This window comes from Gorilla gorilla, chromosome 6, assembly GCF_029281585.2.
Source record: "Gorilla gorilla gorilla isolate KB3781 chromosome 6, NHGRI_mGorGor1-v2.1_pri, whole genome shotgun sequence".
Lineage (NCBI taxonomy): Eukaryota > Metazoa > Chordata > Mammalia > Primates > Hominidae > Gorilla > Gorilla gorilla.
This window is the reverse complement of record NC_073230.2, coordinates 129719375-129746848: the sequence shown is the minus strand read 5'-3', so window position 1 is coordinate 129746848 and position 27474 is coordinate 129719375. Positions and strand designations below refer to the sequence as shown.

The 27474-nt window shown below is 36.3% G+C and overlaps 1 protein-coding gene across 1 annotated transcript in view; it reads right to left on the bottom strand.

Annotated features, from left to right (window-relative positions):
- KCND2 (potassium voltage-gated channel subfamily D member 2) overlaps nt 1-27474 on the bottom strand; it is a 477238-nt gene that overhangs the window by 11934 nt on the left and 437830 nt on the right. The window contains exon 2 of the mRNA XM_004046110.5: nt 5315-5477. Coding sequence (XP_004046158.1) covers nt 5315-5477 — 163 coding nt within the window. The remainder of the gene's footprint in view (nt 1-5314; nt 5478-27474) is intronic.

Genomic DNA, 27474 nt, shown 5'->3' with positions numbered 1-27474 from the left:
ATCTAATCTTAGCAGGATTTCTCAAAGTTGGTTCCAAGGAATTCGTAAGTGTGGTAAGTAAAATCTAAATCAAACAGATGAAGCAAATGACTGGTTCTGTGGTCAAGAAAAGGCTGGGAAATGCTGAGGTGTTAAACAGGTTCCTTTGCTCCTGGGTTCCTCACACCATATGACATTGTAGATGATCACTGTGAGAAGAACAGGGATATATAATCTGCAAATTTCCTCAAACTAATTTGACATAGAAATCTTGTATTGTGAAGTACTCACAGGCTAGAATGCAGTGGAACACAATGGGTTTTATCAAGTAGATTGTTTTTTAATTACGCCAAGTGACAGAAACTTTATAGTGTATGTTGTGGAACAGAGGGTGGAAGTCAATCTGAGAAGGATCTATAAGCCAAACACCACTGAGACATTGATTTCTTTAAATGGTCAGTCATTTCTAGATGAGGTATGAGGTAGATTAAAGGAAGTTATTGGGCCATCTTGTTACCAAATCACAAAATATTTTGAAAAATAAAGGTATCCTAGGCAGCCTTAAAAGTGAGGTAATGAAGGTGTTTCTCTTTGGTAATTCCTTATTCCTCAAATGCCTGCCTCCACACTCCCTGTAACATGCATTCTGGAAATTTTGCTTACAGTTGTTTCTTTCATTTAAGGATTAGTAAAATGCCTCAGTTCGAGGTAACATAGTAAACTTTATCACCTTTTAGAAGTTTAAGGCATTTATTGGAATCTTTTCACTTGCTAAGAAAAATAGCTGTGCTAGAAATGAGACAAGTTAGTACCAAACTACAACAAAAAGAGAAGAAAGAAGTCAGTGGCAGACAGTGCAACATTCCTAGGTCCAGAACTTGGTTAATCCTGGAGATGGCAGGGCTAAGCAGAAAAAGGGCTGGGATTTGGGTTAGTGGAAGAGGCTAAGCAATGAGAGGTCTACAAGTGGATTCCATGTTGGAAGCGGTGAGAACTGAAAGAGGATATAGGAGAGCATCCAAGACCAAATTCTTAGGTGGAATTAGGAGCTGGGTAATTTTGTTTTTAACAGTAGATAACCTAAGAGATTATTCTCAGGTTCTAGCAAGTAGTTATTTCTTGCTTTTTCATTATTCTACTTAAAAAAAATCTTTGATTTTGACATTGCTGAATGTACTAGGCAGTGGTTCTCAAAATGTGGTCTTCCAAACAGCAATATCAGCATCACCTGGGAATTTATTAGCAAAATTTCAGGTTCTAACCCAAAACTACAGAGTCTGATGATTTGGGAGTAGGGCTCAACAATCTGTTTTTTTGTTTTGTTTTTTGTTTTTGTTTTTGTTTGTGTGTGTGTGTGTGTGTGTGTGGAAGCTTTCCAGATGATTCTAATGAATCTAAAGTTTGAAAACCACCCTAGCAGGGTGTGATAAATGGCAGACTACATATGGGTAGTATCTTTCTAAGTCAATGTGAAATTTAAAAATATTACACTATACATTGGCTCACTGATTCTAAACTTCTCACTGCATTTAGAATTATCTATAGGAATATCCTAAAATATTCATAGTTCAAATAATACTAGAATTTTTTTGCCTTGGACTTTAATCACTAGGTTTGTGAGCATGAGCAAGTTATCTGTAAAATGGAAATAGTATACTTCCTTTGCAAGTTGATTGTGAATATTACAAAAAAAACAGATATAAAACACCTGGGACATTCTAGAAACTAGTGAGGGTTTTTGTTGTTGCAATTAGTATTATTAAATTATAACTATAATTACTACTATGATTATTATATGATAATTACTCACAGGTTAGCCTGTGAGTATGCAGATGATTAGGTGATGTGATCCATATATTAAAAGAGCTGCTTCAAAATGTCAACCTGCCACTTGTCATTGCATTAATCTAGCTTTATTTTGGCTAATACATTCTACTCAGTAAATACTTATAACTACGAGAATCAATAAATCTATTAAAATATAATTACCAATAGTGGGAGTAGAGGAGAGGTGTCACAGTTTAGGCCTATACCCACCAGCATGTCAGTATTTAGTTAAGACTTTATCAATGATTGATAGAAATGGGGTAAACCATGTATTCCCTGTATATGGCAGGAGTGGACAGCAAAAGTAGGAAGAGTACTTGCAAATGGAAGAAACTAGAAGAAGGAAAGTATTTCTGATAGTGATGATAGGAATTTTCTAAAATTAATATTGTGTCTATTTCATGCTTTTGCTTGGTCTTGGTGTGGCAATTGAATTAAACACCAAAAATATGGTCTAACAAACCATTTTGTAATATTACTTTTATTAGTCAGTTGGACTGATGCTTTTACTGAATTGAATGCTTGCTTGACTGAATTAGCTGGTCATTTTTGCATAACTTTAATATTTGGCACATAGCCCAGTCCCAGATAAATCAACTGTCTTAGCCTAATGGGTGTTTGTTCTGCTTTTATTTCCCCCTAATCTCTTGGGAAGGAAAATAGAAAATATCCCCTGGTAACTTATTTAGTTCATATCCACTGTTCTTTCTTAGAAGATTATGTTCAGTTTATTGGTCACAGTCTACATACTGGACATATTATACTTGGTTATTATATTTGACTTTATTAATCCAATTTTTTCAGTAGTAAAACTCTGTAAAATTCATTGCATTATGGCAGAAACCAAAAATATAGCAAATATTTTAAAGATACCAAAAAGCATTCACAAAATATACTTTTCAATTAGTGTACTTTTAGAATGTCACATTATTTACTTTTGATTTCTAAATGTATTTTAGTATTTAATATTTAGTAGACCAAAAGGCTTCTAAAATATTCTAAGGTTTTCTTTATTGATTTCTTTGTTGCAGATGACAAACTCTGAAGAAATACAAGTGTTTGGGAAATTGGTTTATCAGAAATTTAGATTTGTGCTTTCTATAGTTTTCATACAGTTGGCTCTTATACTAAAGGAGAAATGTCTAGAATGGAGATAGATGGGTGGTTGAAAAGCTAAACTTTTGGTAGGATCCTGTTATTTTAGACAATGCGTGTTTGTACTCAGTAGAGGGACTGTACTGTATGGGCAGCATCATGATTGTGATGCTTGAAGGTCCCTGGTGGTGGGGTCAGTTGTGGCTGAAATCCCTTTACCTCTGCTTGCCAAGGGTATGTATTCCCTACATAAGACTACAACTGTCCAGAGGGTGCCTTTTTCTACTCCTCCCTATTCGTTAGATGATCAGTTCTCTATATCCATGTTGACTGGACTATTTCTAACTCTTCTCTGTAATAATTAAAGGCTAGGCATTTGTCCAAAAATGAAGGGTTCCATAAAGCAAGTAACTACAGAGCTTGAAAAAGTGATTCTTTGCTAAAGGAAGAAGATCTTTGACAGTGGGCATAAATTAGTTCTCTGGACAAATATGCTGTGTGGCCACAGTGATTAACTAGAACTTTCCAAAGACTTACTTTATGAGATTGTATACTTTACTTAAGAGGCTGACATTGTTCATATGGGTGCTTAAGATCCTGTTCTGGAATTACCTACAAAGCCAGTGAATAACTATACCAAAGTCTCTCATGATATTTTGTAGTTATAACACATCACCTAGGTTGTGCATCTACTTTAGTCATGATTATGAATGGTTTTGGATATTTTTAAAAAAATGAATCTATCCTTAAAGGACAAAGATATAATGACCATGAAGAACACTGGAAATACTGTGCCATAAGTCCAAAGGAAACTACAAAAGAGATTTCCAAGATTATTTCTAAGCAACAAGGGCCCTGCCTCTCAAGGTGACTATTTTGACAAAGATTGGGGAAGGGAAGTATGCTAACATTTACATAGCTTTTCTGAGAGGCACTTTATCGTAGTGTTTGTGTATATGAACCTGGGAGCCAGAATGGCTTGGATGGAATGGTGGATCTCCAACTTAACAGGTATGTGACTTTACAATTGCTTAATTTGGGGGTACTTGAGGATTCCCATCTATAAAAATGAGGATAATAATGGTAACTAACGCCAGAGTTTTTGTGAAGGTTGTATGTGTTGACTCAAGTTTAGCCTAAAGTTGCCTCCTTACATATTTTAAGTTTAGCCTAAAGGTTTCTCTATGCATAGTGAACTGTAACTTACATGGAGGAGTAAACAGACTGTAACCTACTCTTGTGCCAACCGCCGAGTTTTGGCCAATCAAAGGGGGCCAACTGTTCAAACTGTGTTCAAATAAGGCAAACGCTGAGCTATACTCAGTACAATTGTTTCTGTACCTCACTTTTGTTTTCTGTATGTCACTTTCCTTTTACTGCCTGTAAATCTTTTTCTACCATGCGGCTGTGCTGGAGTTTCTGAGCTTACTCTGGCTTCAAAGGCTGCCCAATTCATGAGTTGTTCTTTGCTCAATTAAACTTTTCAATTTAATTTGGCTAAGGTTTGTCTTTTAACATATGAATTCTTTTGTGAAAAACATTAGGCTAATGTCTGACACATATAAACCATCAGTAAACATTAAATATTGATAATATGATGTGTTTATATAAATTTACATATACTTGTATATAATCTTAATCTTATTATTTATTATTTTCCCCATTTTATAGTTGAGTGTACGCTATGCTTATTCTTAGAGGGATTAATTACCTGGCATGAAGTTCAAACAAACGGTAAGCTGCTGGGACGAGAATAAAATTCAGCTACAGATGATCAGATTACTTCCTGTGTCAACTATGTAAAATATCTGAGACACATCTTGGTGACCTTTAATAACCCTCATCTACTGGAACCATTTTGACCCTTGATAGATAGAGACTCAATGAATCAGATCTAGAAATCTGATTTTAATAAAATTTGCCAAGAATCTGTTTCTGATTTTGCTACTGTCATTAGTGCTGTTCATCAAATATTTCTTATTTTCTGCTTCTGGCCCCACAGTAGAATTGTATTTTCCTGCCCACTTTGAAATTAGACATTGCTGTGTGATTTGCTTTGGTTAATGCAATAGACAAGAAAGTGACTCAAACCACTTCCAGGAGGGACATTAAGAAGCAGTGTGTGATTCATCATGCCCTTTACTCCTGCTGGAGTGACTGCAGAAGTACACTGTCAAGATGGACTCTCTATTCTCTGGACAAGTAATGGACTTGTAGCATGATTCAGAAATATTGCTTATTGTTTTAAGCCACTGAGATGTTACGTTTCTTTTTAGTGTAGAATAACCTACTCTGTCCTGATTGATGCAACTACTGACCAATCCAGAGCACTGAATAACCATTAAGAAATTTTAAAGCTCATTATAAAAAGTGGGAAGTGCTAAACCATGGTTGCATGGAGTTGAATACGCACCTTTTGGGCCCTTCGTTTGTCTGCTCGTTGATTCTGGTGGTAGATGCGACTGAAGTTGGATACAATCACCGGAACGGGTAGAGCAATGACCAAGACCCCACTCAGCGAACAGATAGAACCAAAAATCTTCCCTGCTATGGTTTTTGGCACCATGTCACCATACCTGGGTTAAAGAAAAAATATATATATATTGTTTTAAGTCACAGAAAGACATTTCTACCTGAAACTAAGAATTTTTTCCTTTAAGTCAAATGATTTTTTGGACATATCTATTTCTACTTTGTGACTATAATATACATGGCTTCAGACTTTAATGTCAGAAATTATAAATATCTGAATATAAAAATTACCTTTCAACCTTATAGAAAGTGATTCTAACATTAAGTAATCTTTTTGATTGGAAAATATTTTAAGTCAGATGATGTAATGATAGCTCTTCAATTTTTCCTTTATATGCCGTGACACAGTTCTTTACATTTATTTAATACTCAATAATTCTATGCTGAAATTTAGAGTCTGGATAACCCAATTTTCCACTTAGTTTTTTCAACATTCAATTGGTTATGAAATTTAAGTAGAAAAAGTAGCACATCACATTCCTTTCACCAGATGTCATCATTTAAAAAATAAACTTTTCAAGGTCCCCATTAACCTTCACTTGTGAAATCTAATGGCCATTTCTCCATAAAAATCTAACTCAATCTCTCATTTGTAGCTTATTAGTTGACTATTCTCTCCTTGAAAGACTCCTTTTATTCTTGGCTTTAGTATTAGAAAATATTCTTATTTTCCCTCCTATCTCATTGGCTAGCACTTCTCCATCTTTTTTTCTGCCTCCTTTCTTTCCCCTTATCTGATTTCTAAACCTTAGAGTACTTTAGGTCTCAGTCTTCAGTCCTCTTATCTTCTCCATATAAACCCACTTCCTATGTGACTTTGTCCAATCTCATAGCTTAAAACTATCTCTATGCAGCTGATGCTCTTGATTTATATTGACAGCCATGATGTCTCTCCTGAAAATCAGATTCATATCTTGAGTGGTCTGGTCTGATTATTTCTACCCCTGGATGCCTAAGAGCCCATTAAAATTTAAATTAACCAAAATGGAACTCTCATTTCCCTAGCTTCCTCTTCCTCTCTCAAATATGTTCCCCCCACAATTCTGCCACTTATAATTAAACAGAATCACCACCATGCAGTTGTTCATACCAAAATTGGAAGAGCCATTGCCTTAATTGCCAGTATCAACGTTTCATCTCTTAGCTGGTCTTGTTGTCTCTGGTCAAACCAAATTGTATCCCATTCAAGTCTCTTTATGACAATAAACCAAACCGTGGTCATTTCTTGCCAGAGCCATAGATATAGCTTCTTACCTGACTCTCCTTTCTACATTTAGCACTTTACAATTCATGCCAACACAGCAGCCAGAACTTTGGTTTTAAAAATGGAGATTGGACTACTGCTATGTTGCTTAAACCCTGACATGGACTTGAAACTGAAATAAATCCAAACTCCTCAGTTTTGCCTCCAAGGGCCTACCTCATTTAGTTCCTGCCTGTATTTTACACCACCTTTCACCAAGCTCACTGGCCTCTGGCCACACTGGCCATCTGGCCTTTTGTTTTGTGTTCAGCCCCCAGATGGTGATTATTCAGGGTGCCATTTAAATGTCTCCATCCAAGTGATTTTCTGGCCACCTAATTCACAGTAGTCTTATTCTCTTTCCTATTCATTCTCTGTAACATTTCCTCATTTGATTGTCTTCAGAGTACTTATTAACAAGTAACATTTTCTTATTTATTGATTTATTTTTTCACTCCTCATCCACCCTACTGACATTAGAATGTAAACTTGCTAAAGCAGGAGCGGTTCTACTTTGTGTTTCGTGAGCATAAGGCCAGCTCCTACTACATATTAGTTGAATGAGTACACTTTCTCTTCTTTACTGATGGAGACTTTGTCTAGAGTGCACTCCTGGGGCGGGGGACAAGGAGGAGTTCTTTCCATCTTACTATTGCCGAAGTTACCCAGCTGAGTCTGAGCTCCAACTACTCCATGCTCACTCTGGGGCTTTGGAGAGCTCAATGCTCAGAGAGTGGAGTCCTGAGAGACAGGGATCAAAGGAACTCACATACTAGAATCCATGCTCAAGGGAGTTTAGGAGGACTTGGGGTTATATTGTATCTTGAGAGGTAGCCTAGGCAATAGTCACTCTAACATTGTTTTGTGGGAAAACATATGTGTGTCAATATGGAGATGGAGAGGAATTGGCTGAAGAAAAACTGTTGAGAGAGACAGAAGGTGATACTATCTAGTGCCACATTTAGTGACCCTATTCTGAGCTCTGGTCCTTTGATTTGAAGATCCAGGTACTCATTCCTGTTGGTGTTTGTGGGTGATCAGTAGTTGAGCTAATTTAACATAGCTGAAGGTCCCACAAGGCTTTGGCACCAGAATAACAGTATTAATTTATAGTACAAAAATAATAACCTAAGAACCAGAATGCTGTGTTCATATAAAACACGATCTCCTTCTATCTGGGAAGCTAAATTATAATCTAAAGGTTATGTTAGTGAAGAAACAGTGAAAGCTAAAGGAATTTAGAAGATGATTTTTAAAAGTCTTGGGGATATTCTTACTATAGAGGTATGTCAGTGGGATTGGAAGGTCAACTCCTTTTTATACAATGCTGTGTACATATGAGCCAAATTATGTATCTGTCACAGTTCACATTGAATGTCCAGTCATATTTTATACATAATGTTTTTCCCCTTCACACTGATTATGCAGTAAGCCCCAGAGAAGGTACATACACAGACACACACACGCACGCGCACACACACACACACGACTTTTAAAAAAGGGATTTGATTTTTAATAAAAACTCAATTATTTATTATGGCTAAAGAATACAAGGACTGAGTCCATGTAATTAAAATAAGCCTTTTAAAATATAAATATATAAACTAGCTAAGTGAATCCATCATATAGTTTCTCTTGCCCTTGAAAGATTTTTAAAAATCATTATTTACTGTTTACTTTTTGTATTCTAGGATCACTATGTCATAGGATAGGCAAGCTCAGCATACTTGCAATTATTAGAGAAAATTACGAAAAGTAAGGAGATACACCAGTTTATTGAACGGCAGCAAATTCACAGTCTAGAAGGATTCATAAGGTAAAAGAGGTTGCAGATACATAAGCTTCGTGTCATAAAGCTAGGCTAATCTACACCAAATAAAATATTTATTTTTTAGCTCTACTATCTCGTTTTATAATCCAACATTCCTTCACAACTGAGAAAGCACAGGTGAGTATTTGCAAGGACTGGGCAGGACTGCAATGATTATGGTGAGAAGAGGAAGGGGGCACAAAGTGTTCATCAGTGGGAACATCTTCTCTCACGTTTATGCTCTTGGGTAGAGACACAGAGTTTCCCCACGTTATAGCCAGTTAGGATGGTCTCCAAGGCTCTGCTGTTGTGAGAGAAAGCAGAGGAGATGGTAAGAGAATACAAGGAAGTAGAACAGGCAGGGGTGCTAAGACAGTCCAGGCTGTCCTGCAATTTCTCATGTAAGGACATCCTGAGCCCTTGGCTGGTTCCCATGGAACACCAGCTGCCTTCTTCCTCATACTCCTTGGTACAATTTACATTACTCTTTCTATCCTTCTCCCTGCTCCCTTTATCAGTTTAAAGTTGACTGCTGTTGATATTTGTAATATTTTAAGCATATCTCACTATTTGAATATGTTGGAGAAGAGCAAAAAATGTAGTATGATTCATGTCTGTTTTACATTACTCATTTTGTCTCTCTTCTCATTTAGTAGTGACCTGGAGAAATGGAAATGGGTAATTTTTATCTGCAACTTGTAATTGAGCACAGAATCTGCTAGGGATGGGATATATCTCATTGGCAACACCAGCTGCTTTTCTTTGTTTAACAAAAGATCTTCTAACTAGTATTCAAACTCACAGCAAGAAGCAAAACAGCATTATACACCTCAGGAATCACATCTCTCTGAAATTCCGTGGAGGAAAGGCTTAGAATAGAAAGCTTATATTGAGAAGTGACACTTAACCATGGTGAAATGATCATTGAAAGTTTAAGTGTTTCTAAAATACTGCCACCTTTTAATGATTATTTATATCCTAGGCAACTTGGTTTCCTGTTGGTACTTTATTATTTATATTCAACATAAAAAAATACATCTCATTTTTCCTGACTCCTTATTTGTAAATTTATGCTAAGCCCAGTAGGATTATTTATTTCATTCTGTTTTTCTTTAGAATTTTATATTATGTACTCAGTCGTTGAAAAATCATTTCCCAAAAAAAGTTACACCAAAACATGACATAATGTGGGGTTTATATTCATATATATATTTTTTCTGTATTTAATAAGATTGATTAAAAGACTACAAGCAGCCCCTAAAGTCTAAGAAAATAAAGAATGAATTCGCAAAAAAGTAAGAAGGAGGCCGGGCGTAATGGTTCACGGCTGTAATCCCAGCACTTTGGGAAGCAGAAGCCGGTGGATCATCTGAGTCAGGAGTTCAAGACCAGCCTGACCAACATGGAGAAACCCCATCTCTACTACAGATACAAAGTTAGCCGGGTGTGGTGGCACATGCCTGTAATCTCAGCTACTTGGGAGGCTGAGGCAGGAGAATCTCTTGAACCCAGGAGGCAGAGGTTGCAGTGAGCCGAGATGGCGCCATTGCACTCCAGCCTGGGCAACAAGAGCGAGACTCCATCTCAAAATTCAAAAAAAAGAAAAAAAAAAAGAAGAACGAAACAAGAGAATATATCATGAGAGAATAACTATCAAATATTTTAGATAATACAGCAACTTGAACATCGTTAATTGAAAGGAAACTTTTCCCTATACTCTTTTCTTTTCTTTTTTCTTTCTTTCTTTCTTTCTTTTTCTTTTTTTTGAGACGGAATCTCCCTCTGTTGCCAGGCTGGAGTGCAGTGGTGCCATCTTGGCTCACTGCAACCTCTGCATCCTGGGTTCAAGCGATTCTCGTGCCTCAGCCTTCCGAGTAGCTGGGTTACAGGCACATGCCACGACACCCGCTAATTTTTGTATTTTTAGTAGAGAAGGGGTTTCACCATGTTGGCCAGGATGGTCTCGATCTCCTGACTTTGTGATCCACCCGCCTCGGCCTCCCAAAGTGCTGGGATTACAAGCGTGAGAAACCGTACCTGGTCCCCCATACTCTTTCTACTCTCCCCTGCTTCTAAGTTTTCCTTCTTTCTCCTATATTTACTATGTCAGTAGAGCCACCAGTTTCCTTCTGCTCCTTTTTCACCCTGGACATCTGCCAGACCTCATGTTTACGGCTCCCTTTCTTCCTCATATCGGTTAAAAAGGTAAAATATGGAAGTGCCTTTTGCATAAAAATGTTAATTCTAAATTTGCATACATCCCAAAAATACTGGCTAAAATTTTATATTTTGCCAAATATTGAAGATTATTTTGGGTGGAAGACCAATTCCTCAGAAGAGATTTAAGTTTTGGCTATTAAAGGTTTGTCTGAAATATTATCAAAAAGTTTCATGCAAAGTTCTTGAATTCTGGCATGCACTCTACTTCATACTAAATCTGGTGAAATCTGATTAATTCAGGCAGACAATGCATCCATTCATCCATCTATCCATCTTCCTATTTATCAAGTAATATTGATAGGTTGAAAATATGCATAATTTTAAAACATAACTCATTGTAAACCAAATGTTATTGACACCTTACTAAATATTTCCCTGTTTAGTATTTCTTCAGAAGTTGCATGACTAGAGTGTGGCTGTCTTTATATCTCAAATGGAGAAATATTTCCTTGAATTTTCTTACACCATCTTCAAACAATACTGTTAGCTTCCTAGTCCTATTCATATAGTTTCTATTTTTTCTCTTTTTATTTGATGGGTATAAATGTATGTTCATTTGATAGAGTACAAATGTTATATGAGGCAGATCTCCCTAGCTAATGCGTGACTTTCCATCTCTGAAAGTATGTCCCACACATACTAAAAGAGAAAACAAAAGTCATGTAATTGATAAATAATCATGAAGATAGAAGAGATCCTTGTACAACAGGAAGAAAATTCTGATTTTAAAATAAACCTTGATGCTTACTGTAACTCAATCTCTCACATTATCTTTTTCATTTTTTACAAGGAAAAATTGTGAATTACTAGGTATAAGGAATAGAATGAATGAACAGATCCTGTGCAGGTGCACAGAAGTTCAGGAGCATTCTGTACATTGTATAGGGCAGTTGCTGGTTCAAAAAATGCTGCATTTCAACTACTACAATAATTAAAAGAAACTCACATGCGACATGAATCAGTATTTGGAGTGTAAGTATTTGAAAAGCAGGTATCCTTTAAAAAGTTAGATGAAAGTAAGTAATGTGTATAATGCCCCGGTGAAAGCCGTTAGTTGATTATGTGTGTACGTCTACGTGCGTTTAAATTATTGACGCATCCACTGAATTTTTCTCTTTGACCAGAGTGTTAGTCTGAGAGGTCTAAGAAACAATTTCTTCTGACCTGAAAGCTGGATCACTTTGTAACTAGTAATTCTACCCCTTAGGGTCTGAGTATCTATGTTATTCATGGATTTTCTGCCATCAGCTTGGTATTCTAGAAGGATCACAGTTTGATGGATGATTTTTATAGTAGCTGTAATGTTTGCAAATAGCAAATGATCTTTTTTTTTGAGTGTTGTTACATAACACTTGCTTGTGGTATTGAACTTGTTTGCCAGAGGGGCCCTGGTATTACTTCACAATAGGCAGATTTCTCTTTGACATTTTAAAATCGATATTTGCCTAAAAAGTTGCCTTGATTTTGCCTCCACCTCTCTTGCCCGGAGGATCAATTACTATACGATCAAAGCCCAAGAACATTTTTTTTTTGGATCAGCTAATGTATATAGCTGTTTAAAGTATTCTGCGTTATTTCTTGTTTCAGCCAAATTATGAGCTACTGTTAACTTTTAACAGTGTATTTAAAAAAAACTGTTTCCACTATTCACAGCATTAATAATCTTAATTAGCGCCCACTAAATGAAAGCGGAAGCTAGAGGATTCCACACCCTAATTAGAGATTTTTACCTCGGAGTCTATGAACTTTCAAGGAGTGCGTGGATAAATTCAAGGGAGTCAGGGAACTCCATGATACTATATGTTTTCATATGCATTTTCATGAAAAGTGTTTTCACAGGTGTTATTAAATTATCCAAAGTGTTATAGCCCAAATAATGTTTAAAACTTCTCATTTGAATACTTAAGATACTTAAGGGAGTATCGATGTTAAATATTGTCAACATAAAGAGTCTGAACTCACAATGCACGAAGGAATTGCTGAAAAATATCAGCATTATTTTAATTGCAGAAATACCAAATACCCGCTAGGGGGCATAAAAACCTAAATGAAAGTTTGGAAACAAACCAGGTCTTTGCTGGTTCACAAGCTGAGAGCGAGAAAAGTATTTCCAGTAAATTGCCTGTACCGATTCCTTATCTTTTGCCTGCACACATGTAATATTTAGGACATATTTTGGGCATCTTATTCCTCTGGAAATAGTTGACCCCTACCCCACAAATTTCATAAATTATCTATTTTCAAGGTGTTTCCAAAAAGATGCAAAAATAATTCCGACAGCATTTTGTGTTTCTTTTACAAAGATAAGTAATTTTCTGTAATGCTAGGTATCGCTAAGGCACAATTTTAAATAAGAAACCCTTAACTAGGACCCTTAGTGTGAAAATTACGTGAAATTAAAGGATTAAGATTTGTGTATAGAAAAGAAAAAATCAAGGAAAGAACTAAGATGATTTTAGCACATCTACTCAACATTCTCAACATTTATACAGTAAACCCTCAATGTGGGATTTCAGCAGGGCTTACTGACTGCGTTCTTTAGCTTGTGCTTTTTAAAAAAACCAAATTCTTTCCTGTTTCCTATTTTTTTCCTCTTGCTTTTAGCCTATTATATGATTATGGCAAGGCTTTAAAGGTTATAAATGGAACATATGATTTTGACCTAAGATTCTAATGAAGTGTTTTTTACCTAAATGAATGTCATCAGTAAAAGACTATATAGTCTCCTTTACAGAATATTTTATGTTCAAAATATGCCTTTCAGAGCCATGTTTTTAACACTTTATTCCTCATTTCATAAAATTATGATTTTTAAGGAAGTTATGAAAATAGATGTACAACTGATTACTGAGAGGTACACATTAAAAACAAACAAAAAAACCCACTAGGGACTGGCTTTCCCAGCTGTGGAGCCACCGGAAATATTTTCCTGTGCTTTGAGTTCCTAGTCTTTGTTGCCTGGAGCTATCCTTTCACTCTCACATATCTGTGAGTCTGGTCATGTCATTCTCCTGCATAAAAGCCTTCAGTGTCTCTCCATCACCTGCAGGAAAGAGCCAAGCTCTTTAGCATGATAACCACAGCTCTTCATGACTTGGCCACCTCATCCTCCACTGCTCACCCACATACACCCCATAGTCTCACTGGAACAAATAACTTTCTATTACTGGAATGTACTATGTCTTTCCATTTCTGTATGTCTTGTAATACTGTTCTTTCCAGAATATTCCTCTTGGCACTCCTACTGCATAAATCCTTTGGGTAATTTCCAATTTACATTGATGAAGCTCAAATGTCAATTCTTATTTAAAAACTTCCTGACAATTTTGTCTCTATCCAATAAAAGTATCCACTCTCCCTTTGCTATGCCTTCAATGCTACTTGCAACTGAGAGAGTAGAATTAGATTTTTACAGGCCTATCTTCTCTTGCCAGATCATGAGTTCAGTGAGGTCAAGGATCATGTCATTGTTATAAACCCAGGTCTAGCACAGACCTTGTCCAGTGCTGAGCAAATAATTGGAACCAATAAATATTTATTGCTTAAATGAATCCTTCAGGGAAAGGTCTGATGGTAAACAATAAATATGACAGGGAGTGAGGGGAGATAAAGGTCTCTTCCTCTTTTTTTCCTGAACCAGATTTCTTATTTTTCCCCAGGCCCAACACCATGTCACCACCTCAATTTTTCTAAATTCCTCTCCAATACTTAGACAAAATGCCCAGCATAACCTGGTTCTACACTGTTTATGCTTCCTCTTTTTATACTCAAGAGAAATCCATTTTTAACCTAGATGATTTGAAATGAAAATAGAAGTGGCGAGACCTGCCACTTTTCCAGTTTCTACCTGTTTTCCATGGTCACATACTTAACAAACATGAATCTATAAATCTGGCCAGAATTTATTGATTTTAATTTTAATTTTTTTAAGAGACAAGGTCTCACTATGTTGCCCAGACTGGAGTGCAGTGGCTGTTGACAGGTATAGTCATAGTGTACTACAGTCTAGAAATCCTGGACTCAAGGGAACCTTCAGCCTCAGCCTCCAGAGTAGCTGGGACGATAGGCATGCACCACCATGCTCAGCTTGGCCATCATTTTAAAATACAAATAACTCCAACTTGGCAGATTTTGTCCTTTTAAATATCCAACAATTCAAATAAATATAGACTGTTCTCTAAGTCTCACCATCATCCTGTGAAGTAGCTGAGTTGTTCCATAACCATCTATTCTTCTCTTGGATGCTACTAATCTTAGATAGTGAGCACTGGCAATTATCTGAAAATTCCATTGTGTGATAGTTATTTTTCTTAACAAGATCCTCTCTGGTTAAACCTTGTGAGTATATTGAGGGGGACATGTTTGTCTTCCAACAGAAAAAGAAAAATTAGTCCATCAAGTAAATCAAAGTCCCAGTGAATGCCTGATCACTTTGGCTTTGGGCTGATGGCACCAGCTTCCCTAAGATGCATGTTTTGGTTTTCTGTCCCAAGAGGTTTCATCTTCAACACTGTCAGGGCTGCTTTCACTCTGGGGACTTTCTTTAGTTACCTGCGGCCATTGCTTCCATCTCTTCCTGGCCTTTGAAAGGTAACTCTGTTGGATGAAACTCCCCACGGTGCATGGTTCTAGTCACTGCTGCTGCCCTGCAGGCTGTCACCCAAGGAGCCAAATCCCTTGCCACTTTGACAGTGCTGTTGATAAGCCTGTTTTCTTATAACCAGCCACCACTCTCACTTGCTGACACCCCTGGAACTGTTCATTGCTTACAATCTATTCAAAGACTCCCAAGTGCCTTTGCCAGGGGAAGACAGAAAAGCTGGTCCCCAGGTGTATGCCTGCAGTGCCAGCCTTAGGGGAGAATGTCAGTTAGGCAGCCTTAAAACAAGAAGTGCAGCTATTTAATTTGAAATTTTTTTCTCCCATCTGAGTTTACACAGCCTAAAATCCATTAGCTATTAGAGGTCTCATGGCATTTTTAAGTTGTATTTACCTATTTTATTTTTGACTGTACTTTTAAAATTACCTATGGATTATCCAGTAATGACCTAACACATATTTTATTTCTAATTCTGCCAAAGAAGTCCTGATAATTTTGCCACCTATTATCTACTCCTTAAGGGTCACAGAAAAGAATGCACAAAATTCTAAGTGCCTGGGAGCTAAGACTTGGCTCTTTATTGTGGCAGAGAATTAGGCTCCTTTTTGGCAGCAGTAGTGTCTGACTGAGATGATGGTATTGTGAGTACAAGTCGTATCCCTCCTGGCAGGTCTGGCCATGCCCATATTACTCCTGTTCCCAAATACTTGACATGATCTGATGGCAGTTCTATGAAAGGCCAGGTGTTCTCACTCAGAAAGGCCTGGTGTTCTCACTCAACTGACCACTCCAGGTAGGGCCTGGGCTCCTTCTGTCCTGTGTTGGAAGCACAGGGCCAGCTTGGAGTTTACCATGAGAGGGTCATTTCTTACCACTCATACAGCCAGGTCATGGGCTTGCCTTATATATTAGTCTGTTTTTATGCTGCTACTAAAGACATACCTGAGACTGGACAATTTATAAAGGAAGGAGATTTAATCGACTCACAGTTCCACCTGGCTGGAGAGGCCTCACAATCATGGAGGAAGATGAAGCAAGAGCAAAGGGACATCTTACATGGCAGCTGGCAAAGGGAGAGTGAGGGCCAAGTGAAAGGGGAAACCCCTTATAAAATCATCAGCTCTCTTGAGACTTATTCACTACTATGAGAACAATATGGAGGAAACTGACCCCATAATTCAATTATCTCCTACCGGGTCCCTCCCACAACATGTGGGAATTATGGGAGCTACAATTCAAGATGAGATTTGGGTGGGGACACAGCCAAACCATATCATCTTGTTTCTTCTTTATGTGTGCACCTCTCTGCTTAGTCACTAACCAGGGACTTCTTCCCTGCTAACGATTCCAAAGTTCTTTAAGTATAAATAATTTAATGTGATGATGCTTCATGTAAATAGTCACAGCTGTTTAAATATAAAAGGAGATGAGATTAGAGAAAATGTGATTTAACCTCCCAAAGACAGCCAGGGGCTTCCTCTAAAATTCTAGTGTTTAATTTAACCTAGAAAGTTTCTATATCCTTAAACAAACTTTGTTTTTGATGAGAATCCGGGAGCTTATGTTTACATTAGTTATGTTTTAGAAGAAAGATTCTATTCCAATCAAAGTGAGACAAAGTTATCTCCTAAAATTAAATGAGTATATTTTATGGATTTGTGTTTGGATTATTTTGCCTCTTCTTAGGAGATTAAAGCACCGATTGAATGGTCATTCTTTTTATTAACTATACAAACTAAGGCATATCCAGAAAAAATATATACATGAAGAGGATCTTAAAAAATTCATGACTCTACCTCTATAGTTCTACTTGTTCAGAATTCTGTATGAATATGCTCTGTGGTTGTATTCTTACTCTACGTAGTTAAGAAAAATCAACAACACACAACAAAAACAAAGATGACCCAAAAAGTACACCTGCTTAAACATAAACCAACTGAAAAGAACCTTCCATAAAAATTATTTCCATCAGGTTTCATTTTAAGGAGAAAGAGGAAACAAATTATGTGAAAATATGTTGATACTAGAAAACTATTTTTTTAAATGCAGCATATATCGCACATTCTAAGTACATTAAATGCATACTTTCTTACTTCTCTTCGTATGCTCCTCTCTACACTTAATTTTCTGGAAATGAGGTTGGATTGTGAGCAGAGTACCTTACTTTTAAAACAGTATTGATCGTATTCAAGGTCTAAGTAGGCAAATAAAAATCACATCAAGTGTTTACAACAGAATGGACTAAGTGAAGAAAGTTCTCATCCCATAAGATAACCCAGGAATTAGCAACAGCAGGAAGCTGCCACCAGCACGAGGCTGCAGGGTAAAGAGAGGAGGAAGTTTTTCAGTTTTAGGGCAGAGTGTCATGGAGGCTGGAACTTCAACAGTCTTTCAGTGCAGAAAATTCTAGAGCCATAAAGGAGTGTGAGCAACTGCCTTACAAGATGCAAAGAAACAGGAGAAATACACTGGCTCCTTCCCCAGCCCCTCTCCAATCTCCTGCCAGTGCTTTCTACTGGCACAACTGGCAGGAAACCAGATGACAAGCCAGCTTGGGAGATGCAGCCTGCTGGCATCTGGATCACCAGTAAGAGGCATAACCAAACAGGAACACAGGGCTTTTTCACCCAAAGCCGTGCTCTGCTCACCTTACCACAGCTCACTACGAAGATCCACCCTGGTTCCAAAACATTATGAAGCAGATGCAGAGCTGTTATATTGCTGTTTGTCTCCAGCCCTCTCCTTAAAAGCAGAAAATTGCATTTTATCCAGATTGGAAACCCAGTAGTGAGACTGATGGGACCTTTCTGGGTAGCAGTTTCCTGTGTCATGTCACTCTGTGTTTTGAATGATCATGAGCAAATCAGACTTCCTATGTTAAAAACTAAGGGTAAGATGGACCTTCTTCTAGGGTACACTCGAAGCTTTTAAGTTTCTGTGAAAACTGTGCATTTCAATCCACTGTAAATTGAGAACAAACTAAAGAACCAAAGTATCAGTTTTGACAGAGTGAGAAAAAAAAGTGTTAAATGAGGGAACATTATAAAGATGTAAATTAGATCTGATGATTGAAAAATGTTCTACTTGTATGAAATGGGCACAAAGTGTAATGAAAGCTGGTCCCTGGGGCTTCCAAGCCTCATGGTGACTAAGTATTGGCAAGAGGCTCTTAATTAGAATAAACCATTTCAGAGTTAAATCCTTCAACAGATCACTGAAAATGCCATCAGTAATAAATTAAAGCCATATTTTAAGGGCAGGTGAATAAATGTAAAACCAAGTTGCCTTTAAAAATGCATACTATTCCGGGTTCAATTGCTTATGAGTCTTTTTTGTTGCAGGAGCTTTTGTTTTGCTTGTTGTTTTATTTTGGCGTTTTAAAAATCATGCTAATGAAAGTCTATAGCTAAACATGTTGGAGCCTGGCTGTTAGTTATAAATTTAAATAAAGAAAAATATTCTTGTGTTTAAAGGAGATTATAAGATTGCAGATGAAGGTTTCGGCAATAAAATGGAAATGTACAAAGTGTGCTTTAAATTAAAAACAAGAAAGAACGTAGTGATTCCATTATAGGTGTCATTAATGTGAATAGCTAGACTACTCTTACAGAATTTGTTTGACAACTTGATGTTTCTACCACTAATAAGGGGTTATGATAGTGATTTATTTATAGTTGTAAAAGCCTATTAGGGTTTTCACTACTTCACTAACCTCTAAGAGCAGTCACTACATGATCAGTGGTGGTTGAATTTCATTATGAGAAAACAAAGCTAAAACTTGAAACAGCAGAAGTACATTCCTTGAAACATTTGGTAGTGGTTTTATAAATACAAATAAAATTGTCTGGTTAGATAAAAGCACTTAAATTAGTGAACTTCCACATATAAAAGTGAAAAATAAGTTAAAGTAAATGGTAAAAGCTAAAAACAAATAATCCTCTCAAATATATTTTTCTTTCTTCTTTCTCCCTCCCTTCTTTCCTTCCTCAAAAACGTATCTAGTTTCTATAGGGAGTTGGAAACTTTGATGCTGATCACAAATTGAACAGTTGGTTCAATTTACTGAACCACCCCAAAAGGATCTTCCAGTGAAGGAAAGAAGTTAGAGCAATAAACAAATAACTTAACTCTCATTATCTCAGCTTTCTAAATATTTTGATGTATTTTGTTCTACTTTCCAGACAACCAAGGTTATTGTTTACATTCCCTGCTCTATGGGATCTAACTCCTCCTGAAAACAATTGTTAATTATCTCATTTATGTCTCTGCTATTCACCCTAAACAGGAATGCCCCAATGGCTTACTCTCTTCAAGCCTAAGTGAATCTCTTTCTCCTCTCAATTGTTTCTAAATTATTTTTTTAAGTGCTGTAAATAATGTCTTTAGAGTGCCTGTGCTGTTGCTAATATGCCCATTTAGAGCACTCTTTTGGTAAAAGGCAAGCAAACTGGCAAACATTTTAGGCTTTGCAGAACGGCACTGCCTCTGTCACAGCTACTCGACTTTACTTTTGTCATGCAAAAACAAGCCTAGATAATCCATAAATGAACAAGAGTCAGTGTAATCCAATAAAACCTTATGGAAGGACACTGAAATTTGATTTTTATACTAATTTTGCATGTCAAGAAATATGATTTTTTTCCTAACCATTTAAATATTTAAAAGCTCTTCTAAGCCTGTAAGCAGTACAAAAGCAGGAGATGGGCCAAATTTGATCTGTGGGCCGTATGTAGTTGGCCAAAGTCTGACTTTGAAGGAACAATCATTGTGTAATCAACTCACTTTGGAAAGGTTAAGCGTTGTGCTGTTTCTTCTAGAAGAGTTTGAAACCACTCAACAAAACATTGGTACTGTAAAATGTATTTCTTCAAACATTTCATGCTTCTCGATTTTAGTAAATACATCTTTGGGGTAAGTGAAAAGAGGCATCTCTGACTCTTAGCTCATCTGCCTCTTTCCTATCACTGCCTCTCTCCACCATTACTGGATGCCTGCCTTCAACAGGTGGACAGAAGATGAAAGGGAGAATGAGCTGACTGCCCTGGTTGCTGCCTACCACTTATGTAATATTGGTGCAGGGGGGAGAAGGGAGAAGGTATTATGCTCCAAACACTGTGCTAAGTGTAGAAAGGCACAAATTAACAGCAGCAGTTCTTGCTGTTAGTGACCTCTAGGAGAGAGAGACAAACAGAAAATAACATTTGAGAGTAATAACTGCAATAATAGAAATGATGGTAGGATTCCTTGGGAATTGAGTGTACTTGGGAAGTACTTCCATAAGGAGGCGAGATTTGAACTGAATCTAGAGGAATAAAAAGAAGTTAGCCAAGCAGTAAATAGAAGAGATGTGGTTTTTAAGAGGCGTCCAGGCACCTCCTAGCTGCAGGATAATCTTACAAGTAGGTGGAGTAAGTTGCTGTCTATGATGATACTGAAATGGTTTGCTTTCAACTCCATGTCTCAAATGCCTACCTGTATTACATAAATTCCACAGAGACTAATTCTGCCTAAGAATTCTTTTCTTTGTCAAAGTTACAGTATCCTCTCTTATCTACTGTTTTGCTTTCCATAGTTCCAGCTACTCAATGTCAACTGTGGTTCAAAAACAATGAATGGAAAATTCCAAAGGAAACAATTCATAAGTTTTAAGGAACGTGCACTTCTAAATAGAATGATGAAATGTCACCCTGCCCCACTTGTCCTGCCTGAGTCATGAATTAACCTTCTGTCCTGCGTATCCACACTGTATACGCTACCTGCCCAGTAGTCATTGACATTGTCTGCTCCTGACATCAAACCATTGACATCGTCATGGTTTCATGATCCAGGATCACTCGAAGCATTTGATCCTCCTTCTGATGATTGCTAGAAGGTCAGTAGTAGCCTAATGCTAAGTCACAATGCCTATGTTAGTCACCTCATTTCATCTCATGATGTAGGCATTTTATCATCTCACATCATTGCTTGAGGAAGAACAGTAGAGTATAATGAGATATTACGAGGGAGAAAAACCATGTTTGCTACAAACTTTAGTTATAATTTTTCTATTTCATTATTAATTATTGTTATTAATATTTTACTGTGCTCAACTTATAAATTAAACTTTATCATAGATATCTATGTATAGAAAAAAAATATTGAGTTCAGTACCATCCTTGGTTTGAGGCATCCACCGGGGATCTTGGAGCATATCTCCCTCAGATAATGGGGGACTGCTGTATTCCTGAGAATTGTAGCATATTAAGACTTTGAATTCATACAGGCATCTCTTTGGGATTAAATATGTATATCAAATTATTTCTTGAAGACAGGTTTTAATTGGGAGAGATTGAAGAGCAGTCACATTTAAAGAAGGGAAAAGGGCCTAGAAATGAAGACTGGGGCACTGAAATCCAAACTTGAGGCTATTGAAAAGTTTTAGCCAGGCCTGGTTATGCCTAGAAAAAGCTTTTATTTTTCTTCTTCGTGAACTGACTTTTTTAAAAGGGGTATTTGTTTGTCTAGCAAGAGTGAAAGGAGCCAGCCATTATGCCTTAGAGACCCTGTATTGATCTTAGCAGACAAACCACTAAATAGGACTTGACTGCTACACAATGGAGGATTAATTCTCCTTTCCGCACAAGCCTACAGTGGGCATGTCAACATGCATTTATGAAACCTCCCTCTGTGTGGAGAAGAGAGCAAAGAACCTAATAAACAGATTAATGTAGGAAAGTCATAAGTGGCCATTTTTTTTTCTTAAATTAAACTCTATGAAATAAAATCAGAAAAAGCAATTTTTATATAACTTTCTAATTTTATTCATTTTTTTGATTTACTGCTTACACATAGTATATTGCTATTTAATTTACAGTTTAGAAGGAATAAAATGTGGAAAAAGTTTCTCTTTTACCTTAGCGAGGCTTTCTTATTGAAACATCCCAAAAGATTATGGAAGATTTGACACAAGAGTGAACTAGGTAATTATGAGCTTTGCTAGCCTAGAAATATGATAATCTTAAGTAGAATTTGGCTTAGCCTTACCGAGTAAAAAAGTAAAAACGTTCTCTTAGCTAATTATTTGTCTGAGTGAGCGTGAACAAAAATTTCACATTAAAAAAAGAAGTAATTGTCATTTTAACTTGATTGTTTAGGTACTGATACAAGTTAAACTCCCTCATTTGTAATTAATGAAACAAGTCAAACAAGTCTACAGCTGGTTTTCAGGAAAGAGTAGAGCACTCACATGGGAAGTTGCATGTTGGCTTTAATATCAAGTCAGAAAATATTTTGAGTCCTATAAAGTGTTGTCACGCTATACCTAGTCAAACATAATACCGTCAATTAAAAAGGATGTAGAACTGTGGTGATGTGTTAACTTTAAGATCTTTATCTTTCTCATGATATGTGTGATGTACTGTTCAGTAGTGGGATGGCTAGGTTGAATAATTTCTCAATTTTCTTGCTCAAAAACCAACATAATTTTGCAGTAACAGTAATTCTAGGGTCCTAACATAATGACTTTGAAAATAAATGTAATGATTTTGTTTTAGCTGTGTTTGTGCCTTTATATACGGAAGATCCACCCTTCAGATGTAATATCTTCTGAGAGCAGGAGCATCTCATTATCATGGAGTAATGGATGCAGATAAGAAGAACACCCAGAAGTTGTTATTAACATGAAGTAAATAGGTTAGTGTAGCAATATTTCTTATTCTTTCATAAATTGGATATTTAAAGCCTAAGTAGTATTAGAAGGGCAGGACTACCCTTGAGCAATGATTTACCTTACATGGTTACACAACTATCATATTTTTTTTTCGGAATTAATCTTAACATTTTTAAAAAGAAAAACAAAAATCTTGGGGATGACACAAACAGTCTTACTGTAAAAACTGTGCCAAATCCCTGCCATGTGCAAGCAGAAAGATGTGAGTCATCCAAAGTAACTGCCTTTACCAGCCAAGAGTCTCTGTAATCAACTTTGATCAGCAAAGGCTGTACTCTTTCTCTAATGCTTCAGAAGGTGAATGCCAAGGGAAGTCAGAGAAATGAGTGAGAGGTATACGTGGGGTATTTGGTCTACACTATCTTTAGAATGTAAGTGCTTGATTCTCAATCACTAATTTCTGATATCCCAGTATATTTAGTATTTCAACAAGTTATTCTGTGATTTAAATTTTATTTAATTAACTTGAAAAGTGTGTGTGGGTATTTTATATATATATATATACCTGATACAACTAAATTTCAGATTAGCAAAAGATAACAGGATCATTTGAATGGAGGTTTTATGTGGAGGCACTTGTCATATATATATGGTGTTCTGTTCTCTAATTAGGAATGGGTGCATGTTATAAAATGAAAACAAGAAAAGAAGGATGTCTTGACTCCCAAAGGATAGGAATGCTACAGTAAAGAGATTTTCTAATTTTATGTTCTATTTCATTATGCCATTGTCACCCCAGGGGAAGGTAAATGACATAAATATTAAATGTGAGCAAAGAATATGACATAGAAAGAGCAGATATCTGAATAGTGCTGATGTTTTATTATTCTAAATTAATATACACTGCTGAAAAAAGTGCAAAGATTTGTTGTTTCTGTGGAGAGATATTTGCAAACACAATATTGGCTCATTCTGCAATGCTCATTCATACAAAGTAATCTACAAATTATAGTTGAATGCTTTTTATATGTTAGTTTCATTGTGTTCTATACAACCAACTTATTTTTACTTGCACAATCAGATAGAAGCAGTAATTTATTTTTTTTGTCAAAACTTACTTATCTAAAGAAAGGTTTATCTCACCAACTTTAGCTGGGAAATTAAAATTTCCAATGATTGAACATCTTAGTAGCATTCTCAATGGAAGCACATAAAAAGACGTTTTCTTTAGGAAGAAAATAAGCGAGCTTCTTAAGGGAGACTGAGGCACTGTAGAACTGAATTATATAGCAAATGTTTGATTTTCTTATATTAATTGTATATCGATTATCATTAGAGATTAAATAATAATTGATGTGCTCAACTGGCCACTGTAAAAGATATGGTATCCTCCAGTGAGCAAAATATTTCTTTACTCATTAGCCCTTCTTGAATAAATTATTGCAAAGAGAAAAATGTTTATCACAAAGCCAATATTATTACTGAGCTTGTTTGTATCTGCTATATCTGAATTTGCTTCTGATATTCCAGAAAAATTAAGCCAAACCAAAACAAGACTAGTATGTCAAAACAATCCAGAATTTCCAAAATCCATACCCTCACATTTAAGACTAACTCACATAACTAATATGACAGCAAATCCTCTCAATGACAGTGAGATCTACAAGTCCCAGTTGTTACTTTAGTTGGTTTCAGGAAAAATCTGATACAACTAAATTTCAGATTAGCAAAAGATAACAGGATCATTTGAGTGGCGGTTTTACGTGGAGGCACTTGTCACTATTCATGTCCACCTCTGATGTCATATTTGCCCAGATTTATGCCCTGCTTGAATTTTGCTAAGAAAAGTAGCCTACTGCTACTGATTGCCAAACACTAGAGTAGCTCTTTCCTACTGTTTCACAGTTGATGACATTTTATTTGAAGGAACATGACTGTGAGTTTTTCTCATTTGGCAAGACATGAAATCAGAAGACCTGTGGTCAAGTTCAGCTCTGTCTCCTGCTAGCCATGTGACATTGTACTCAATAATCTAGCTTATTTAAGATGGTTTCCTATGTGTGGAATGTGGAGATACAAATATTCACTTCCTACTTCCCAGTTCGTGATGGAGATTATTACACCAAAGTGTCCTATTCAGATCCAGGCAGACTCTGCTCTTGGAGGCTGAGTTGGTGCATGAAGGTTCATGGACTTCCTAGGAGCTTCTCTTATAAAGGGCTGAGCTTTAGTCCTCCTTGGCTAACCAAATAAATAACATTTATTGGACACTATGCTAAGAACCTTATATGGAAAAATACATTTATAATAAGTTCGTAACCTCACAATGAGGTGGCTATTAATATTACACCTTTATTACAGGTAAGGGAAAGGAGGCTTAGCAAGGCTAAATTCTTGCAGGGATAATCACAGGAGAGGTGACAAGGGCTACGTGGGCATGACCTCACATTTTTAAAAGAGCTGATATGCAGTCTTATGATCCTATTTATAAATGAGACTACATCTACAGGTGTTGTGCATGCTTATTAAGGGCAGAGCTTAAATCGTACCCAGGCATTCTGGACCTTGCAGATGAAAATAAAAGTCTTTCAAGAAGGAAATCAGGATAGGTTACACATTTGTTCAGAAAATTTAGGCTGAGCCATCACTTCAGAAACCTGTAGCTGATTTTTGAACTTCTAATTTAAGATTACTATTTCTTTTCGTTTCCTTCTATTTTAAAACCAAATAAAATGTATTCTCTTAGATGGACATGTTTTGCACTTTTCATTATGGGCATTTGTTTGTTCTCCTTATCTATTAGTCTTTTATTCATTTGTATTCCTCTTACACTACAAAACTAAATCAAAAAGCACATTTCAGGCCAGGAGCAGTGGATCATGCCTATAATCCCAGCACTTTGGGAGGCCAAGGCAGGTGGATCACCTGAGGTCAGGAGTTCAAGATCAGCCAAGGCAACATGGTGAAACCCTGCCTCTACTGGAAAAAAAAAAAAAAAAAAAAAAAGATGGGCGTGGTAGCGGGTGCCTATAATCCCAGCTACTTGGGAAGCTGAGGCAGGAGAATCACTTGAACTGGGGAGGCAGAGGTTGCAGTGAGCCAAGATCACGCCACTGCACTCCAGCCTGGGTGAAAGAGAAAGACCCCATCTCAAAAAAAAAAAAAAAAAAAATTCAGATATCCAAAATTCAAAGAAACCCACAAAATAGACGTTTTAGGAATTAAATAGACTCTTCAGATACATGTAAGAATTAGACCTACCACCAAAAAAAAAAAAAAGCTTTCTTATTTCAGTGCTTTTGTGGTTCATATTGACAGAAGGTAGGACAAGGAACATCAGCTAGGACCGATCACGTCAGCTCCTCTTCATCTTTTAAATTGGAAGGAAGCACCTGAGACATCAACTATTGAATGAAGCATAGTACTCACCTTAATTTTGCTTTAAATTATTTTGTCTTTGTTACACAATAAGCTCTTTTACTACTCACTTTAGCCTGTGTATTTTGATTTGTTCATTTATTGACTTGCCTGATTATCACCCAGTATTTAAATAAATTATGATTCTAACTATAAATATGGACTTTGGTGAACCCTTATATTAAAATAAAAAATAAACTCACTCTTACAAATCATTTTTGAACTGCTGTTGCTCAGAAACTGAAATCTCAAGGAATAGAACCAGAATATTTTAGCAACTAAACCTGAACAGAACTTCTATAAATTACAAAAACTATTTAAAGCCTTTTACTTGTTCATAAAGAAATACAAATAATTAATGTCAAGTCTTCAATTACAAGAACGGGTATTTCCTCATGTGATTCAATGTAGGGAGCCCTCTGGGTCCCCTTTCTAGCTTAACATTCTCCATCGCCTATTTAGTTCTACTTGTTTTCATAAAGGAATATATTATCTTTCAATGTGGGCCTCTAGAATTTCTTAAGTTTGAAAAAGTTCATCTTCATAGCTATCAGATGTTAAACTGCTTTAAGCATCTTTGTAAAGGGAATGCAAGTCATTGCAAATACAATGTTGAATTCATTGCTTTGCATATACTAATCTTTGGTTTTACTGAATAAATAATAAATATTACACAGAATGCAAAATATAAACTCAGAAATTTAAATGTGTATAAGGACTGTACTGATGAAATCTGTATCTTTGAATTTTTGATCAAATGCTAAATTCAGTGTCTTTATGTGAGATATGACATCTCTCACACAATTCATAAATCTACTTTGTCATCTTTTATTTAATCATGTTTATATTATGTAACAAATGTATATAAAATATATATCATCTACATTTCGTATTTTTGTGTCATATGCATAGTTCTAATTGTAATGTAGTTTAAGAAAATACACTTGTATATTTTATATCACCAAATAAATTGTGGAAGAAAAGTAGAAAATATATAAGAAACAGTGTATACAGAATAAAAATGTGTAATCAAGGGCATAAGAATATACTGGAGCTAAATGACTAATGAAAATTATAAAAAAGATATAATAGTTCTAGTTTGG